We start from the raw sequence: 18,482 nt of genomic DNA on the forward strand, positions 1-18,482 counted from the left end.
ATGTAATCCCTTCCAACCTGCCCAAGAGATTGTGATACCCTTCCCCAGTCCCACCACCTCCTGCTGACTGTGGAAGGCCTGGAGAGATGAGAAGTTCTTCCGCTGTTTGATGGAGAATCATTAATTTAGAGTTGGGGAAGTCACTATGGAAAAAGTCTCTCCATCTTTCTTAAGACTACAAGTAACCAGGAAAAATACAAATACATTAATCCATTACACTTATGAATAGTGTCATATGAACTGCTAAAAAATATGACCTACCCATCTAGGAGGGCGATGACGTTCTTCCTGGGCCGCCCAATATTAGGGCCATACAAGCTGGCTCTGGAGTAAATCCGGATGGGCTGCAACAGGCTCTTCAGCTGGATGTAATCCTTTCCCAACTGGCTGCCATTTACTGCCCGGCCATGCATGGTTCGATAGTTATTTGGCTCTAGATTAAAAGCAGACATGCAAGTCAGAGTTGAGAAGGGTAAGGCTCTGCCAACCCTTTCCTGTCCACATATCTCTCTGCTTTTTTCTTAACAATGTGAATAAAATACCCAAAAAGAGGGTGTGAACTAGTTTAACTCGAGGAACCATCATAACAAAAAGTCAAGTGCTATTTTACCATTCTCCTCATTTTCAAATGAATCTTTCAAAAGATCTCCTACTCCACAAAAGAGAGACCATACTGATTTTGGGTGATACTTTATAATGAATTATAATGAATAATACTGGGTTGAATATTGTCTCCCAAAGTTCATGTCCACCTGTAACTTCAGAACGTGACCTTATTTGGAAATAGGGTCTTTGAAGATGTAGTTAAGATGAGGCCATATGGGATCAGGGTGTACCCTAAATCAAGCGACTGGTGTCTTTATAAAAGGAAGGAGAGGGAGGTTCAGGTACACAGACATACTGGGAAGAGGGCCATGTGTCGACAGAGACAAAGACTGGAGGGATGATGTTATGCCAAAGATCGCTGGTAGCTACCAGAAGCTAAGAGCAAGGCATAGAGTAGATTCTCCCATAGAGCCTCCAGAAGGAATCAGCCCTGGCAATGCTCTGATTTTGGGCTTCTGGTTCCTTGAACTGTGAGAGACTAAATTTCTGCTGTTTTACACCACTGAGTTTGTGGTAATTTGTCATGACAGGCTTAGGAAACTGATATAAATGGTAAGAAAGCAAGGCTTTATAAAGATGGTCATTGTACCAAAAAGAAAAATCTTGGGGTGTCCGGGGGGCTCAGTCAGTTAACCATCCGACTTCGGCTCAGGTCATGATCTCACAGTTCATGCATTTAAGCCCCACGTCAGGCTCTGTGCTGACAGCTCAGAGCCTGGAGTCTGCTTCAGATTCTGTGTCTCCTTCTCTCTCTGCCCCTCCCTTGTTTGCACTCTGTCTCTCTCTGTCTCTCAAAAATAAACAAATGGTTAATAAAAAAAAAAAAGAAAGCAAAAGAAAATCTTAATTTTCAATAATAACAAAGTGGCTGGGTTAAACAATTTAGAGTACAACATCCTCCCTCAGTTTCTATTAACTTGGTGTTCTAAAAGGGCAAGGAAAATCCTAAAAACCAGCAGCTCCACTGCTGGAAAGAGCTAACTTGATTTGGAATGAAGCACATGCCCCAGGTAAGGCCAACACCTTGGTTACCTACAAGTTTTGATACTGGTAGGGTCAAGAAATTGACCAGCAGACTTGCAAGAAATTTAACAGGGAAATTTTGGGAATAGGACAGTCACAGTGGGCCTTGATAAGCCCACACATACCCTTTGTAGTCTGGAAAGCTGTGTGTGCTCAGTAGACTGGAGAGGGCACTAACTATCCATGTACTGACAGATGAATGTGAAACCTAGCACATTCATAAAGGGGACATAACAAAGCATGTCAAAAAGGAAAAGTCAGTGAGAATTGTAAACTGTTTAAATTTGGAATGTGTTCCCCAAATCACACACAGATCCACTGGCAAAGGTTAGAAGTCTTACTGGCTTAAGGTAAGCACAACCTCTAATCAATCATTGTCTCACCATTAAGCTATGATGACTCAGGGGCAATCTTTAGGAAGCTGGCCTAGACAATGATTAAAAAATAGAAAAACAAGATATATCAGCAGCTATAAAATGCAAAAGAGACAGATGCTACACTATTAGTCCAGGTAAGTTACTAAACAAACAAATAAAAAAGAAACAACAGAAACAACCTCTGAGATGGAGGATTTGGAATCTAGAGTTGTTCCAACATATTATTTAAAATGTATAGTTTTCAACAACAACAAAAATTACAGCATGCAAAGAGATAGGATAGAGGGATCCATAAAGAAGAAAAAAAAAGTAGTCAATGGAAACTGTCTCCTAAGGGAGAAGGACTTCAAAACTACTATCATAAATATGTTCATAGAACTAACAGGAACAATACAAAATTAAAGGAAAGTATGATTGTATCGACTAATCAAATATAAATGAAGAGAGACATTATAAAAATGATCAAATGAAAATCTGGGACCTGAAATAACTCTTCACATACAGAGGAACACAATGAAATTATCAGCTGAATTTTTACCAGAAATAATGGAGGTCAGAAGACTGTAGAATGACATATTCAAAATGCTGAAAGAAAAAAAAATTGGCCAAGAATTCTATATGTAGCAATCTATCCTTCAGAACTGAAAACAAAATTTACATCTTAAAGATTTTTTTTTAAGTTTATTTATTTTGAAGTGCAGAGCCTGATGGGGTGCTCAAACTCACAAACCACGAGATCATGATCCGAGCAAAAATCAAGAGTCAGATGCCTAACCGACTAAGCCATCAGGTGTCCCAAAATTTAGACCTTAACCAGAGAAACAAAGAACAGAACTTGTGAGAAAATCTGCCTTACAAGAAATAAGAAAGGAAGTCTTTTAGGTTGAAAGGAAATGATACCAGATGGTGACTCAAAACCACACAAAGAAATATAGAACACTAGTAATGGCAATTACATAGAAAATATAAAAGATAGTTGAAAATATCCATTACTCTCCTTTGTTTAAGTTTATTTAATTTTGACAGAGAGAGAGAGAGAGAGAGTCCATGGGGCTCAAATCCATGGACTGGGAGATCATGACCTGAGCCAAAGTCAGACACTTAACCAACTGAGCCATCCAGGCACCCCTCCGTTACTCTTTTTTAATGAATTTGAATAATAGTTGCATAAAAACAAAAATTATAAAACTGTGTTGTTGGGCTTATGACATATGAAAATGTAATGTTTATAATAATAATGGCTACAAAACAGAGAAATGGAGTTCTATTGGAGTAAATTTTCTATAGTTAAGTGGAATTAAGTTAGAATTACTCTAAAATAGATTGTAATGAATTCAGATATATTACAATAAGAAATTACTAGGAAAATAAGTAAAACAAAATAAAAACAAAGAAATGAAAGTGGTACATTATACAATATCTCTTCTGCATAAAAAGGCAGTACAGGATGGCACAAAAACAGACACTCAGATCAATGGAACAGAATAAAGAACCCAGAAATGGACCCACAAACATATGGCCAACTAATCTTTGACAAAGCAGGAAGGAATAATCAGTGGAATGGAATAAAGACAGTCTCTTCAGCAAATGGTGCTGGGAAAACTGAACAGTGACAAGCAGAAAAATGAATCTGGATCACTTTCTTATACCATACACAAAAATAAACTCAAAATGGATGAAAGACCTAAATGTAAGAAGGAAACCATCAAAATCCTCGAGGAGAAAGCAGGCAAAAACCTCTTTGACCCTGGCCACAGCAACTTTTTATTCAACACATCTCCTGAGGCAAGGGAAACAAAAGCAAAAATGAACTGCTGGGACCTCATCAAAATTAAAAGCTTCTGCACAGTGAAGGAAACAATCAGGAAAACTAAAAGGCAGCTGACGGAATGGGAAAAGATATTTGCAAATGACATATCAGATAAAGGGTCAGTATCCAAAATCAATAAAGAACTTATCAAACTCAACACCTAAAAAACAAATAATCCAGTGGAAGAAATGGGCAAAATACATGAATAGACGCTTCTCCAAAGAAGACATCCAGATGGCCAACTGACACATGAAAAAATGCTCAACATCACTCATCATCAGGGAAATACAAATCAAAACTACAATGAAATACCACCTCACACCTGTCAGAATGGCTAACATTAACAACTCAGGCAACAACAGATGTTGGCGAGGATGCGGAGAAAGAGGATCTCTTCTGCACTGCTGGTGGGAATGCAAACTGGTGCAGCCATTCTGGAAAACAGTATGGAGGTTCCTCAAAAAGTTAAAAGTAGAACTACCCTATGACCCATCAGTTGCACTACTAGGTATTTATTCAAGGGATACAGGTATGCTTTTTTGAAGGGAAACATGCACCTCAATGTTGATAGCAACACTATCAACAATAGCCACAGTATGGAAAGAGCCCAAATGTCCATCAATGGATGAATGGATAAAGAATATGTGGCATATATATACAATGGAGTATCACTCGGCAATCAAAAAGAATGAAATCTTGCCATTTGCAACTATGTGGATGGAACTAGAGGGTATTATGCTGAGCAAAATTAGTCAGAGAAAGACAAACATCATATGACTTCACTCATATGAGGACTTTAAGATACAAAACAGATGAAAATAAGGGAAGGAAGGGAAGCAAAACCAGGGAGGGCGACAAAACAGACTCTTAAATATGGAGAACAAACAGAGGGCTACTGGAGGGGTTGTGGGAGGGGGGTATGCTAAATGGTTAAGGGCATTAAGGAATCTTACTCCTGAAATCATTGTTGAACTATATGCTAAATTGGATGTAAATTAAAAATAATAAATTAAATAAAATGGTAAAAAATAAAGGCAGTACAGGATAAACAGAGGAACAAAAAATGAAATAAATGGAAAACAGCAAGATGGCAGATATAAATTCAACAATATTAACAATTACATTAAATGTAAATGAATTGAACACTCCAATTAAAAGCAGAAACTGTCAGGATGAATAAGAAAACTAAGATCCAACTAAACAGACATACTTTAAAGTAAAAGATACAAATAGGTTGAAAGTAAAAGGATGAAAAAAGATATACCATGCAAACAGTAACCATAAGAGAGCTGGAATGACAATACTAGTATCAGACAAAATAGACTTTAAGACAACAGTGTTACTAGACATAATGTGGGGCATTTTATAATGATAAAAGTGTTAATTTGTCAGGAATATATAACAATTATAAACATATACATACCAAAAACAGAACACCAAAATACATGAAACAAAATTAAATAGAAAAATAGAAAATCCAACAATAATAGGAGACTTCAATATGGTATTCTTAGTTATCAGTAGAACAACTCGGCAGAAAATTAGCATTGATATAGGAAACTTAAATAACACCATCAGCCAACTTGACCTTATTGATATCCTTAGAACACTCCACTCAACAGTAGGATACCCATTCTTTTTTTAGTGTATATAGAACATCCTTCATGATAGACCATATGGTAAGCCATCAAACAGGTCTTATATTTAAAAGGATTAAATCATTTAATGTATGTGCCCTTCTCACAACAGAATTAAACTAGAATTCAACAACAGAAAGAAATTTGAGACATCTATAAATATTTGGAAGTTAAATAATCCATGAGTCAAAGAAGAAAGTGGAATTAGAAAATATTTTTAATGAAATGAAAATAAAAATATAGTATGTAAAAGCACATGGGATGACACCAAATGCACAATCCATGAAAGAAATAATTGATTAATTAGACTTGATTAAAATTAAAAGTATTTGCTCTGCAAAAGACAATTTTATGAGAATGAGAAGACAAGCCACAAATTGGGAGAAAATACTTGCAAAAGACACATCTGATAAAGGACTGTTATCTAAAATATACAAAGAACTCTTAAAAATTAGCAAAAAAGAAACAAATGACCCAATTTAAAAATGGGACATAGACTTCAACAGACACCTCACCAAAGGAGATATACAAATGGCAAATAAAAAATGTGAAAAGATAAAAACAATATGAAAAGATGCTCCGCATATGTCATCAGTGAAATGCAAATTAAAACAATTAAATACAACTCTATACTATTAGAATGACCAAAAATTGTTAACACTGACAGCACCAAAAACTATGTAGAATGTGAAGCAACAGGAATGCTCAGTCATTGCTGGCAGAAATGATAATTGATATGGTCATTTTGGAAGAGTTTGGTGGTTTCTTATAAAACAAAACATACTCTTACTATATGATGCAGCAATTGTGCTCCCTGTTATTTGCCCAAAAGAGCTGAAAATTTATGTTTTTACTTTTGGCTATGCATGGATTTATGGCAGCTGTATTCATGCTGTATTCATGCCACAACTTGGAGGCACTGAAGATTTTCTTCCATAGGTGAATGGATACATAAAATGTGGTACCTCTACACAATGGAATATTATTTAGTACTAAACAGAAATGAGGTAGCAAGCCATGGAAGAACCTTAAATGCATAACATTAAGTGAAATAAGCCAACCTGAAAAGGCTACATAGTGTATAATTCCAACTATATGACATTCTAGGAGAAACAAAATTAGGGAGAGAGTAAAAAAAAGATCAGTGGTTGACAAAGGTTGAGGACAGGAGGAAGGGATATATAGATGGACCATAGAGGATTTTTAGGGCAGTAAAAATATTTTGTATGACACAATAGTGCTGGATATGTCATTGAACATTTGCCCAAATCCATAGTATGTTCATACTAAAGTAAATCATAATGTAAACTATAGACTCAGGATGATTATGATGTATCACTGTAGGTTCACCAATTGTAAAAAGTGAACCACTCTGGTGGGGGATGTTGATAGTGGGGTAGGCTATGCATATGTGGAAGCAGGGAATATAAGGGAAATCTCTACTTTCTTTTCAATTTTGCTGTGAACCTAAAGTTGCTCTAAAAAAAGGTGTTCTTAAAATAAAAGAGAGAGCCACAATGAGATATTAGGGATGCACAGACAGAGAGAAGGCCATATGAGAACACAGAAGTTGCCCATCTGCAAACAAAGAAGAGAAGCCTCAAAAGAAACCAGGTCTGCTGATACCTAGATTCTGGACTTTGGGCTTCCAGAACAGTAAGAAAATAAATTCCTGTTGTTTAGGAGATAAAAAGACTCCTATATTAGAAAAAAAGAAATATCTCAAATTAGTAATCTAAGCTTCTATCTTAAGAAAGCAGGAAAAGAAGAGACAACTAAACCCAAAACAAGAAGAAGGACTGAAATAATAAAAATTAGAGTGGAAATCAATGACATAAAAAAATAGAGAAAATCAATAAAAGCAAAGGTTGGTTTTTTGAAAAGATCAACAAAACTGACATACCTTTAGTTGGACTGATCAAGAAAAAAGAGAGAAGTCACAGGGTATCAAAATTAGGAATGAAAGAAGGGACACCACTAAGGTCCTCACAGTAATTAAAAGGATAAGGGACTACTATGAACAACTTTATGCCATTAAATAACTTAGATAAAATAAAAAACTTCTGATAAAGATGCAAATTACTAAAACCAATTCAAAAAGAGATAGAAAATATGAATAGGCCTATAACAACAAAAGACACTGGATTAGTCATTATAAATATTTCCACAAAGAAAGCTCAGATAGATTAATTGGTGAATTCTGTCAAATATTTGAAGAAAAAATAATACCAATCCTTCACAAACTCTTCCAGAATATGGAGGAAGAGGGAACACTTCTCAGCTCATTTTATGAGGCCATTATTCTCCTGATACCAAAATCAAACAAAGACATCACAAGAAAAGAAAATTACAGATGAATATCCCTCATAAATATAGACCAAGAAATCCCCAACAAAAGAGTTACAAAGTGAACCCAGCAATATATAAGAAGTATTATAATACCGTGGATAAATAGGATATACATCAGGAATGCAAGATTGATTTAATATCAAAAACCCAACTAAAGAAGGGGTGCCTGGGTGGCTCAGTCAGTTAAGCGTCTAACCAGCTCAGGTCATGATCTAGCAGTTTGTGGGTTCAAGCCCCATATCAGGCTCTGTGCTGACAGCTCAAAGCCTGGAGCCTGCTTTGGATTCTGTGTCTCCCTCTCTCCCTGCCTCTATCCCACTAGTGTGCGCTCTCTCTCCCTCTCTCTCTCTCGCCCTCAAAAAAAAAAAAAAAAAAAATATATATATATATGTATATATTAAAAAAAACTTAAAAAACCCAACTAATGTAAAATATCATATTAATAGAAGACCAAAAACACATTATCATCTCAATAGGTGCAAAAAAAAAGAGACATTTGACAAAATCCAACACTCATTCCTGATATATATTATCAACAACTATGAGTAGAAAGGGAATTCTGCAATCTTATAAATAGTATGATGAAATACTGAAAGCTTAATGGCAAAACATCATGCTTAATGCTGAAATATTTAACATTTTACCCCTAAGACTGTGAACAAGCAGGAATGTGTACTCTTGCCACTTATATTCAACATTTGTATTAGAGGTTCTAGCCAGTGCAGTCAGCTAAGGAAAGAAATAAAAAGCATCGCAATTGTGTAGAAAGAAGTAAAACTGTCTGTATTCTGAGACAACATATGCTGCACGTAGAAAATCCTAAATGACTCACACATGTGGGGGAAAAAATACAAGATCTAAGAAATAAATTCAGCAAAGCTGGAGGATAAAAGATCAATATATAAAATCAATCATATTTCTAAATACTAGCCATGTACAATACATAAATGAAATTAAGAAAATAATTCCATTCACAATTGCATGGGAAAAAAATAAAATACCTAAGATTAAATTTAACAAAAAGAGTGCAAAACTTGAACACTAAGAACTACAAAACATTACTGAAATTAAAAATTGAATAAATGGGGAGATAATTTATGTTGATGGACAGGAAGACTCAGTATTGTTAAGATGGCAATTCTCCCCCAAATGATCTATAGATTCAATGTTATCTCTATTAAAATTCCAGCAGGCTTTATTGAGAAAATTAAAAAACTGATCCTAAAATTTGTGTGGAAATGCAAACACCTAGGATGGCCAAAACAATTTTTAAAAAAGAACAAAGTTGGATGATTTATACTTCCCAATTTCAAAACTCATTACAATGCTATTGTAATCAAGACAATGTAGTCCTAGTATAGGGACAGACATACTTATCAGTGGAACAGAATTAGGAGTCCAGAAATAAATCCATTTTTGGTTGATTTTTGGCAACAGTGTTATGAGAATTCAATAGGGAAAGGATAATCTTTTAAATAATGCTGGACGACTTGATATTCACATGCAAAAAGATGAATTTAGACTCTAAATTCATGCTATACTCAAAAATTAATTTGTTATATTAACTTGTAGCTCAAATGTAAGAGCAAAAACTATAGAACTTTTAGAAGAAAACAAACAAACACTTTGTGATTTTGGGTTAAGCAAAGAAATGATACCAAAAGTATGACCCATAAAATTAAAAATTGATAAATTGAACTTTATCAAAATTCAAAACTTCTACACTTCAAAGGATGCCATAAAGAAAATGCAAAGATAAGCTATAGACTGGGGAAAATATTTGCAAATCATATATTTGACAAAGAACTCATATCCAGAATATATTTAAAACTTTTACAACTCAATAATAAGGTAACTCAGTTAAAAGGGCAAAAGATTTGCGCAGACGTTTCACCAAAGAAGATGTAAGAATAGCTGATAAGCACATGAAAAGCCATTCAATATCATTTGTCATTAAGGAAGTGCTAATTACGGCCATATTAAGATACTACTTCAAACTCACTAGAAAGGTTATAATCAGAGACAGACATTAACAAGTGTTTCCAAAGATGTAGAAAACCTAGAATCCTTATACATTGTTAGAGAAGAAAAATAATTTGGCAGTTGTTAAAAAACAAAAATAAACAAATTTACCATATGATTAGTAACTCTATTCCCCTCCCAGGTATCTTCCTAAGATAAGTAAAAGCATATATCCACACAAAGGCTTGTATGTGAATGTTTATGGCAGCATTATTTATCAAAGCCCCAAAGTAGAAACAATCCAGATGTCCATCATCTGGTAAATGGAAAAGCAAAATGTGATATATAGTCACACACTGGAATACTATTCAGCAATAAAAAGGAATGAACTACTTTTACATGCTACAGCATGGATAAATTTGAAAAACATGCTATGTGCAAGAAGTCAGATGCAAAAGACTATTATATGATCCAGTTATATGAAATGTCCATAAATGACAAATCTATAGATGAGAAACAGATTAGAGTTTTCTGAGACTGGGCATGGTTACAGGAATTGATGGCAAATGGGGATGAGGGATCTTTCTGGAGTGATGGAAATGTTCTAAAATTGGTTTCAGAGGTGGTTGTAGGAGTATATACATTTGTTAATTGAATTGCAAATTGAAGAGGAAGGAAGGGGGAGAAGGAGAGTGAGAGTGGGGGAAGGAGAAAGGGTAGGAGGAGACAGGAGGGACTGAACAGAGGGGTGCATTAATTAATTGTTATAAAAACAATAGGGTCAAGTTGAGCATTTCAGTTTGAATTGCTATAGGACAAAAATATTGTGTGAGAGAAGATAATGATGAACTGTTTTCAAATCCATTTTATTATCTATCTCCTCTACTAGAATGTAGGCAAGGATATTTATCTGGCATTTACTATTATATCTCTCAAAACTAGTATAGTGTAGTATAATATGCCTTTGGCACATACTAGGCAGTCAATAACTATTTGTTGAAGGAAAGTGGAAGGAAGTGAAGAAAGCCAAGAAGTTTTAATACCACTAAAGAAAAATAACCAGAAGGTAGTAGAAAGTACCTCCCTTTCTGTTAGAAGTCCCAAGTTCCTGACATAGATTTAGTACTTCCTGCTGTCTTTAGCAATTCTCTTTACCTTTTTCAACATATTTCCTCACCTGCATGATATGTCCTTTATTAGGCACTTCATTTAGGACTTTAAGGTCCAAATAGAAGAGTATTTGGATATGCTATGTAAACTAAATACTATCAACTATAAGATGACAATATTGTTGATAATTACAAATGTAAATTCCCTAAGGAAGTAACTCTAAGGCTTTTGTCACTAACCAGTGGCAGAAAATATGCATCATATGCCCTTTAAAATAAAAAAGACTAACAGTATTTTTCCCTTGTTTTTGGTAACAGCAATGTTGAGATATAATTTATACCTATACAATCATCACATTAATGTATATAACTCAATGGTTTTAAGTATGTTTACACAGCTGTGTAATCATCACAATAAATTCTAGAACATTTTTATCATCTCACTCCCCTAGCCCTTGGCAACCACTAATCTACTTTCTGTTTCTTTACATTTACCTATTTTGGGCATTTTATATAAATATGTGACTGGGTTTTTTTATTTAGCACAATCTTTTCAAGGTTCATCTATGTTGTAGTGGGTGTCAGTACTTCATTCCTTTTTAATGGCTAGATAATATTCCATCACATGGCTATACCAGATTTTATTTACCCATTCATCAGTTGATAGACATTTGGGTTGTTTCCATTTTTTGGCTATTATGAATAATGCTACTATAAATACTTGTGTATAAGTTTTTCTGTGGGCTTATGTTTTCATTTCTCTTAAATATATACTCAGGAGTAGAACTGCTAGGTCATATAGCAACACCACGTTTAACTTTTTGAGGAATTGCCAGACTGTTTTCCAAAGTGGCTATACCATTTTACATCCCCACCAGCAGTATATGAGGGTTCCAATTTCTCCACATTCTTGCCAATAGTTGTTACTATAATCTTTTTTTAAAATTATTATTATTGGCATCCTAGTGGGTGTGAAGTACTCTATCATTGTGGTTTTGATTTGGTTTTCCCTGATGGCTAATGTAGTTGAGTATCTTTTCATGTGTTTTTCAGACTTTTATATTTTTTCTTTGGAGAGATGTCTATTCAGATCCTTTGGCCAATAGTATTCTTTTACCAGATTCTTGTGTTGTCCTTAATATGAAGTGAAACATCCCAAGTGTTTTCTGGGCCAGTATGCTAGAGATGGTCTAACTGAGGCTATGTCCCGGGCCAACTTATTTTTTATCTTGTCAATTCAGAGGAAATGACAGCTTTACTTACCATTACCCAGTTCCCAAGATATGTTGTACTTTTTGCTGGCACTGTACTTCAACAGACTCAGGGCACTAGAACTGTTCCAGGAGTTATTTGGATTACGACGCAGTGCATTTAGAGCAAATATCAGGTGGAGTCCCGAACAATCAGCAAAGTTATAAAGTTTGTCTAGAGACCTGGCTGGGAAGAAGCAGAATAAGGCTTGTAACTTTAAAATCAACATTCCAACAAAAGGAAATTATTAGCTACTACAAAAAGGCTTTCTATGAGCTTCCTGCTAATTAATTCCTGCTAGGAATTATGCAGAGAGGCTTCAGAAGGATTATATTACCTTTTGGTTCAGAGTACATTTTGAAGTGATTTAGAAAGCAGCACACACAATTCTAGACATAGGTTGCAAATTAGCAACCAAGTCTAGTCCACAGTATGTTATTGTTAACAACAACAACAAAAAATAGATTGCTAACATTTAAAAATGGGATGGTATTACAAAGTAGCTAGATTTCTAGCTTCTCTTGAAAAATCAGAGGATCTGACACTGCTGGGTCTGTATTCCTTTATGAAATGATAGGAATAGTGTTGGTAGGCAAGGCCAGGAAAGATGACTGGCTGGTAAGTCTGGGAAAATTGCTCAGCCTAGCAGCACTTCAAAAAAATCCACTCAATTCCACATTTCTAATATTTCTGAGAATGGAAACACCATTAGGGTAAATATATTCATTGTTGGTTTGATCCCTCATACCATCAGTTCTACTCACATGTCCCATACCCACCCCATTCCTTCATATCTATTGCCACTATTTTGGTTCTCGCTCTCAGTTTCACTTGTATGAATTATCACAACAATATCTGTATTTGCCTATCTACTTCCAGATTCATCCTTCTTCCAATTTCTTTCATCAGTTTCACTCACCCTTCAAACCTTAGTGGATTTTTTTAGGGGCTCCTGGGTGGCTCAATCAGTTAAACACCCAACTCTTGATTTTGTCCAGGTCATGATCTCACGGTTCATGGGATCAAGCCCTGCACTGAGCTCTGTGCTGACAGTGTGGAGTCTGCTTGGGATCCTCTCTCTCTCTACCCTTCCCATGCTCTCTATCTCAAAATAAATAAACTTAAAAAAAAAAAAAAAAAAACCTTAGTTGATTTTTAAGACTTTCTTCTTCTTTACTTCAAGGACTCTATGACTCAACCATAATTTTCTCCCTGCTTCAAGCCTCTCTACTGTTATCAATGAATTCTTTGTTGGTGTCAGCCAGTTCCGTTTATCACAGAATCCCCTGCTGCATTAGGCTTTGCTCTAATTATTCTCATTTAGCATACCTTTTTTCCTCTTCCTAACATACCCAGATCTTACTTGTCCTTTTAGACAGTGTTTTGCAAGGTATGGATGATATGACTTTAAGTGATAAACAGATTGAAAAAAAAATTAGGTTAATAATTATGTACAAGGATTCGCCTTACTCTATCTAGTATTCACTATCCCAGTCCCTAGAGCAGAGTTTCTCAAATGGGGTTCTGTGGAACACTAGAGGGTTCTACAAAAGATGATGCAGAGTGACCAAAGTGCCCCATTAGCAATTGTTATAAGACCTTAAGTCTTGTAAAGCAGAACCATGATCATTTGGTTGAGTCCATTATCAGTTTTTGAAGTGGGGAAGGGGGAGCGGGTTGTCATTTTTATTTTCTTACATATATGGGAAAGTAGTTTTTAAGAAGCACCAAGAACAAGGACAGAAACTGTCTCATTTTAGTTAAAAATAAAATCCATGGGAATTTATCTCACATTTAACCCAGAGTCTAGTAGTTTGCAACAACAAAAAGTATAGGTTCACATTAAAGAAATAATTATTTCTTTAATAGACTTAATTTAATAAACAATTATTTCTTAATAATAAACTAAATCATTTCTTTTTAGCTCCAAAACAGCAATTAAAATTAAAATGCATTTATAAGCCTATTAAAGTGATCATGAGGGGCGCCTGGGTGGCTTAGTCAGTTAAGCATCCAACTTCAGCTCAGGTCATGGTCTCCCACTTCGTGAGTTCAAGCCCCATATCAGGCTCTATGCTGACAGCTTAGAGCCTGGAGCCTGCTTCAGATTCTGTGTCTCCCTCTCTGTTCTTCCCCCGCTTATGCTCTGTCTCTCTCAAAAATAAACATTTAAAAAAATTTTAAGTGATCATGAAACCAACAGATGTGTTTACTAATTTTACAATTATCTTATGTGACCGTAACTATGCCACTCATTAAGAAAACGGCTTCTTTCAAAGTCTTATATAAAATTGTGTCTTAGGCTATAATGTTATTCATATTGCTTTGACATATAGTTTTATTAACTTTACTATTCAACATTGCTAATTTATTTTCATATTAAGAACATTAATTAAATTCATAAACTTTAAGTAAGCCTAACAAGTCTACCTTTAGTAAAATTTTATCCCATTTTGGCTTAATCCAGTTATTTAACAAAAACATATTACGTTTGCCTTACAAATTTGCAAATTCATGACAAGGAAAGAAAGGGATAGGATAATTTCAGGAAAGAAAGTTAACTATTTGTTTTTCCTTTTTCTCTTCAAGAAAGGTTTTCTAAAAAGTAATTTTTAGTACAAATCTATCCTTATACTTACCATGTACCACATACCATACCCCCCCCCCGCCCCATATTGAATAGCATACTCAATAGTAGGATAGAAATTTGTGGTAAGACTTCCAGCCCTACTTGGCTAAGGTAAAAAAAAAATCAAGTAGAAATTTTAAAAAGGAAAAACTGAAGTATCTTCTATCTATACCACTGACCTACATTGGAGTTGGTATGCTTTTTGGGGAAGGGAAACCTACAAAAGAATAGGCTAAGAAGTTGGCTAAACAGATTCTCAGGAAAATACCGCTATCTATTTAAATGAGCATTGGCAATTATTATTGGATAATAATTTCTACAACTAAATGATCTCACTGACATACAATGAGATTTAGATATTTTTATCCAAAGGAACCCTAAAACTTGAGAATTTATTCAAGTGTTCCTCTGGTATAAAAAGTTTGAGAAAGCACTTCTAGAATTAAAGAATGCATAGAAAAACAAGTCATCTGAGCACCAAAATATTCACTGTTGAATTGAGAATTGACTTAAACATTCTTCCCACTTGGCAAAATCCTATCTAATCAAATCAGTGTTTTTAATTTCTCCAATATAATGCAAAGCCATTATAAATCTAGTGGAGAACCAAGTTACAAGTCTGAGAAAAGAGGCAGGATTTCATGAAATCAATGAAAATAATGTCTGATTACTGGTCAAATCGCATGCAAATCCATCAACAAATAAGGATTCAGAAGAATTAGGTCAGTGAACTGAACAAGAGAAAATTCACAAGGATAACAATAGACTGCTCAAAAATAATTTGAATATTAAAAGATGGAGAGGTCTATTTTAGAGTCTTTTTAATATTTATTCTCATGTCAGAAAAAAATTATTTTCTCAGAAAAATACTCAATATTTAATTAAATAATGTTCTGTTCATTGAAACTGTTCATAGTTACAATAACACCTTACAATTTATTACATTTATTTTCATAATTTTTAGTGTCATTTATAAATCAAACTTTTGCATCAAAATTGAATATGAATGGCTAATATTCTTTTTAGGTAAACTGATTCCCTTTAAGCGGCATTTTTCTGGAATTAATTACCTTTACATAATGAGGATTTCCTACGTTGTTTTCATGTATATTAGAAAAACAAATATATATCAAACACAAAAGCACATCCAACCTATGATTTCATTGATCTGATGGTTTAAGACAAGGCAAAGGTATTTACCCAAAAGAAGATGTGAATATAGAAAAAGTGTGGAGAAATAAAAATATAGATGGTTTGTTAATATGGCAAAAATTGGGAATTAGAGCGCCAGAAGTTTGGGAAATATTTCCTTAAGGATAAGTTTGAGTCCCACCTCCTCATGAAGCCATTCCTGAACACATCAATTTCCCTATACTGACCTTGACCTTCTCTAAACAGGTGCTACACAATTTGTTAGCATCTGAGTGCCTTGTGACATCTATGGCATTATCTTACCTTAGGATTTACCACTTGATTTAGTCACTTTTCCAGAGTGAATGGCTTATTTTCCCAGATAACCTGTTAAATTCCTTAAGTATAGTTCTGTATCTCATTGTATCCTTCATAGCATCTATCTGAGAGCAATTTTCTGCCTTAAAATCATACTGAAGTATTCTTACAAGCCAAATCTGTCTGTTGCATATAAGTGCATATACGTGGTCTAGTAAGAAATTGAAAGGACCAGGGGCACCTGTTTGGCTCAGTCAGTTAAGCATCTGACTCTTGATATTGGCTCAGGTCATGATCTTATGGTTTGTGAGTTCAAGGCCCACGTTTAGCTCTGTGCCAACACTGTGGAGCCTGCTTGGGATTCCCTCTCTCTCTCTGTGCCACTCCCCCAGTCGTGTTCATTCTCTCTCAAAAATTAATTAATTAATTTTTAAAAAGTAAAAAGAAATTGAAAGGGCCCAAAGAAAGATCTAATAATTATTATTGTTAGCTCAGGATATGTACTCTAGAGTTTATTAGAAGATTACATATATTTTAAAAAAGAATATTACATATATTTGAATACAGAGCATTTAGTAGATGCTCAGCCAATGTAATCTTCCTTGGAATATCTGGTGTCAGGTTCCATCCAAGCAGATACTTAAGTATGACTTTCTACTCTCTCCACCAGAGGGTGCCAATGCCTCTATGCCTTCTAGCCAGGCTCCCTGGCATCTTCTATAAATAGAATTCTAAGCAGCCTTGTCTGGCAGGCAACTGAAAATAAGGAGCCGGGGCTTGGGTTGAAAAGGAGAATAGGCTTGGGAGTCACCTATATGGTGCTGATAGTTGATGCTGTGAAAGTTCTTGAGGCTTCTAAAGAACAAAAAGGCTGAGGATGAAACCTTAAGAAATGTCTGCATATAAAGATCAGGAAAAAGGGCAGAGAAGTAGAACACAGAAATGTCATCTTAAGGAACCCCAAAGAAGATATTTTCAAGGAGATGTTAGTTAGTGACAGTACATAATGACGAGAAATTAAGAAGAAAACAAACTCAGACAAAAAGTCATTACAGTTAAACAGTGAGGTTAGAAACTAGATTTAGGTTGGGGTGTAAACTTAAAGAATGAGTGGTAAAGAACAAGGAACAATCCTGGTACATTCAACTTATTTTTTGAGGTTCTGTGGCAATAATAGAGAGGAAGAAAACCAAAAAAGTTACTAGAGAAGCACCAAAGTTAAATGTAGGGAAAAAAAACCCAAGATTCAAGATCTCATTTTATCAAAAAGCCATTTCTTCAATAAGGCTAATCACGGCTTTATATTATAAACAGATAAGCTCGATGAATTCATACTAAGATATGAATGATGGTCCTTTTCCTTAGTTTCCTCAGGACTTGGTGCTTTAAAAACCAAGTAGACAGAAGACAATCCAACAGACAAAAAAAAAATAAGATTTTCATTAATCTAAGAAGCTGGAGGCTGAAGTTTCTAGTAGGATTTACTCATCTGTTCAATAAATATTGACTGAGCACCTACTTTAGGCACCTACTTGAAGGTTATAGTAATGAACCAAACAGAAAACATGGGTCTGAGCCCCATGGAGTTTATGTTTAGTGTGGTTGCCATAGGGTTCAATGGGGTAGGTAAAGCAGGGTAGGGGATTGTAGAACCAATGGAGGTGGGGTGTGGGGTGTGTGTGTGTGTGTGTGTGTGTGTGTGTATACATATAAATAAAATATATATATAAAATATATAAATAATAAATATAAAATACATATATAAATATATATATACACACATATATATATATACATATATATATATATAATATATTTTTTGGAGGTGGTATATTTTAAATAAGCCTCACTGATAAGGGAACATTTAAGCAAAGGCCATATGGAAGTAAGAGAGTAAGTCAAGTGAACATACAGGCAAAAGGTCCAAGACAGGTATGAGACTGATGAATGTGAAGAACAGCAAAGAGCCCAGTGTGGTTTCCCCAGAAAGAATGGCAGTAGAAGGCCAGATTATGCAGGGCCTTAAAGGCCATTGTAAATAAAGACTTTGCCTTTTACCCTGAATGACAAGAAAACAATGATGGGTTGTGTTTTTTGGTTTTTTTGGTGTTTTGGTTTGGTTTGGTTTGGTTTTTTTGAAGAGAGAGAGAGAGAGCTGGGGAGGGGCAGAGAGAGAGAGAATCTTAAGCAGTCTCCACCCCAGCACAGAGCCTTACAAGGGGCTCTATCTCACCATCCTGAGATCACGGCCTGAGCTGAACTCAAATGTCAGAGGCTTAA

At 35.0% G+C, this 18,482-nt stretch overlaps 1 protein-coding gene across 2 annotated transcripts in view; it reads right to left on the reverse strand.

The window, feature by feature from the left end:
- Window positions 1–18,482, reverse strand: part of HPSE2 (heparanase 2 (inactive)) — a 677,801-nt gene that overhangs the window by 236,527 nt on the left and 422,792 nt on the right. For both annotated transcript variants that reach the window (XM_019459090.2, XM_019459091.2), the window contains exons 4-5: window positions 12,137–12,310; window positions 262–433 (exon numbers count right to left, since the gene is read on the reverse strand). In XM_019459090.2, the coding sequence (XP_019314635.1) occupies window positions 262–433; window positions 12,137–12,310 (346 nt within the window). The remainder of the gene's footprint in view (window positions 1–261; window positions 434–12,136; window positions 12,311–18,482) is intronic.

The sequence above is a fragment of the Panthera pardus genome, unplaced genomic scaffold, assembly GCF_024362965.1.
Source record: "Panthera pardus isolate Hobbes unplaced genomic scaffold, ASM2436296v1 HiC_scaffold_22, whole genome shotgun sequence".
Classification (NCBI taxonomy): Eukaryota; Metazoa; Chordata; class Mammalia; order Carnivora; family Felidae; genus Panthera; species Panthera pardus.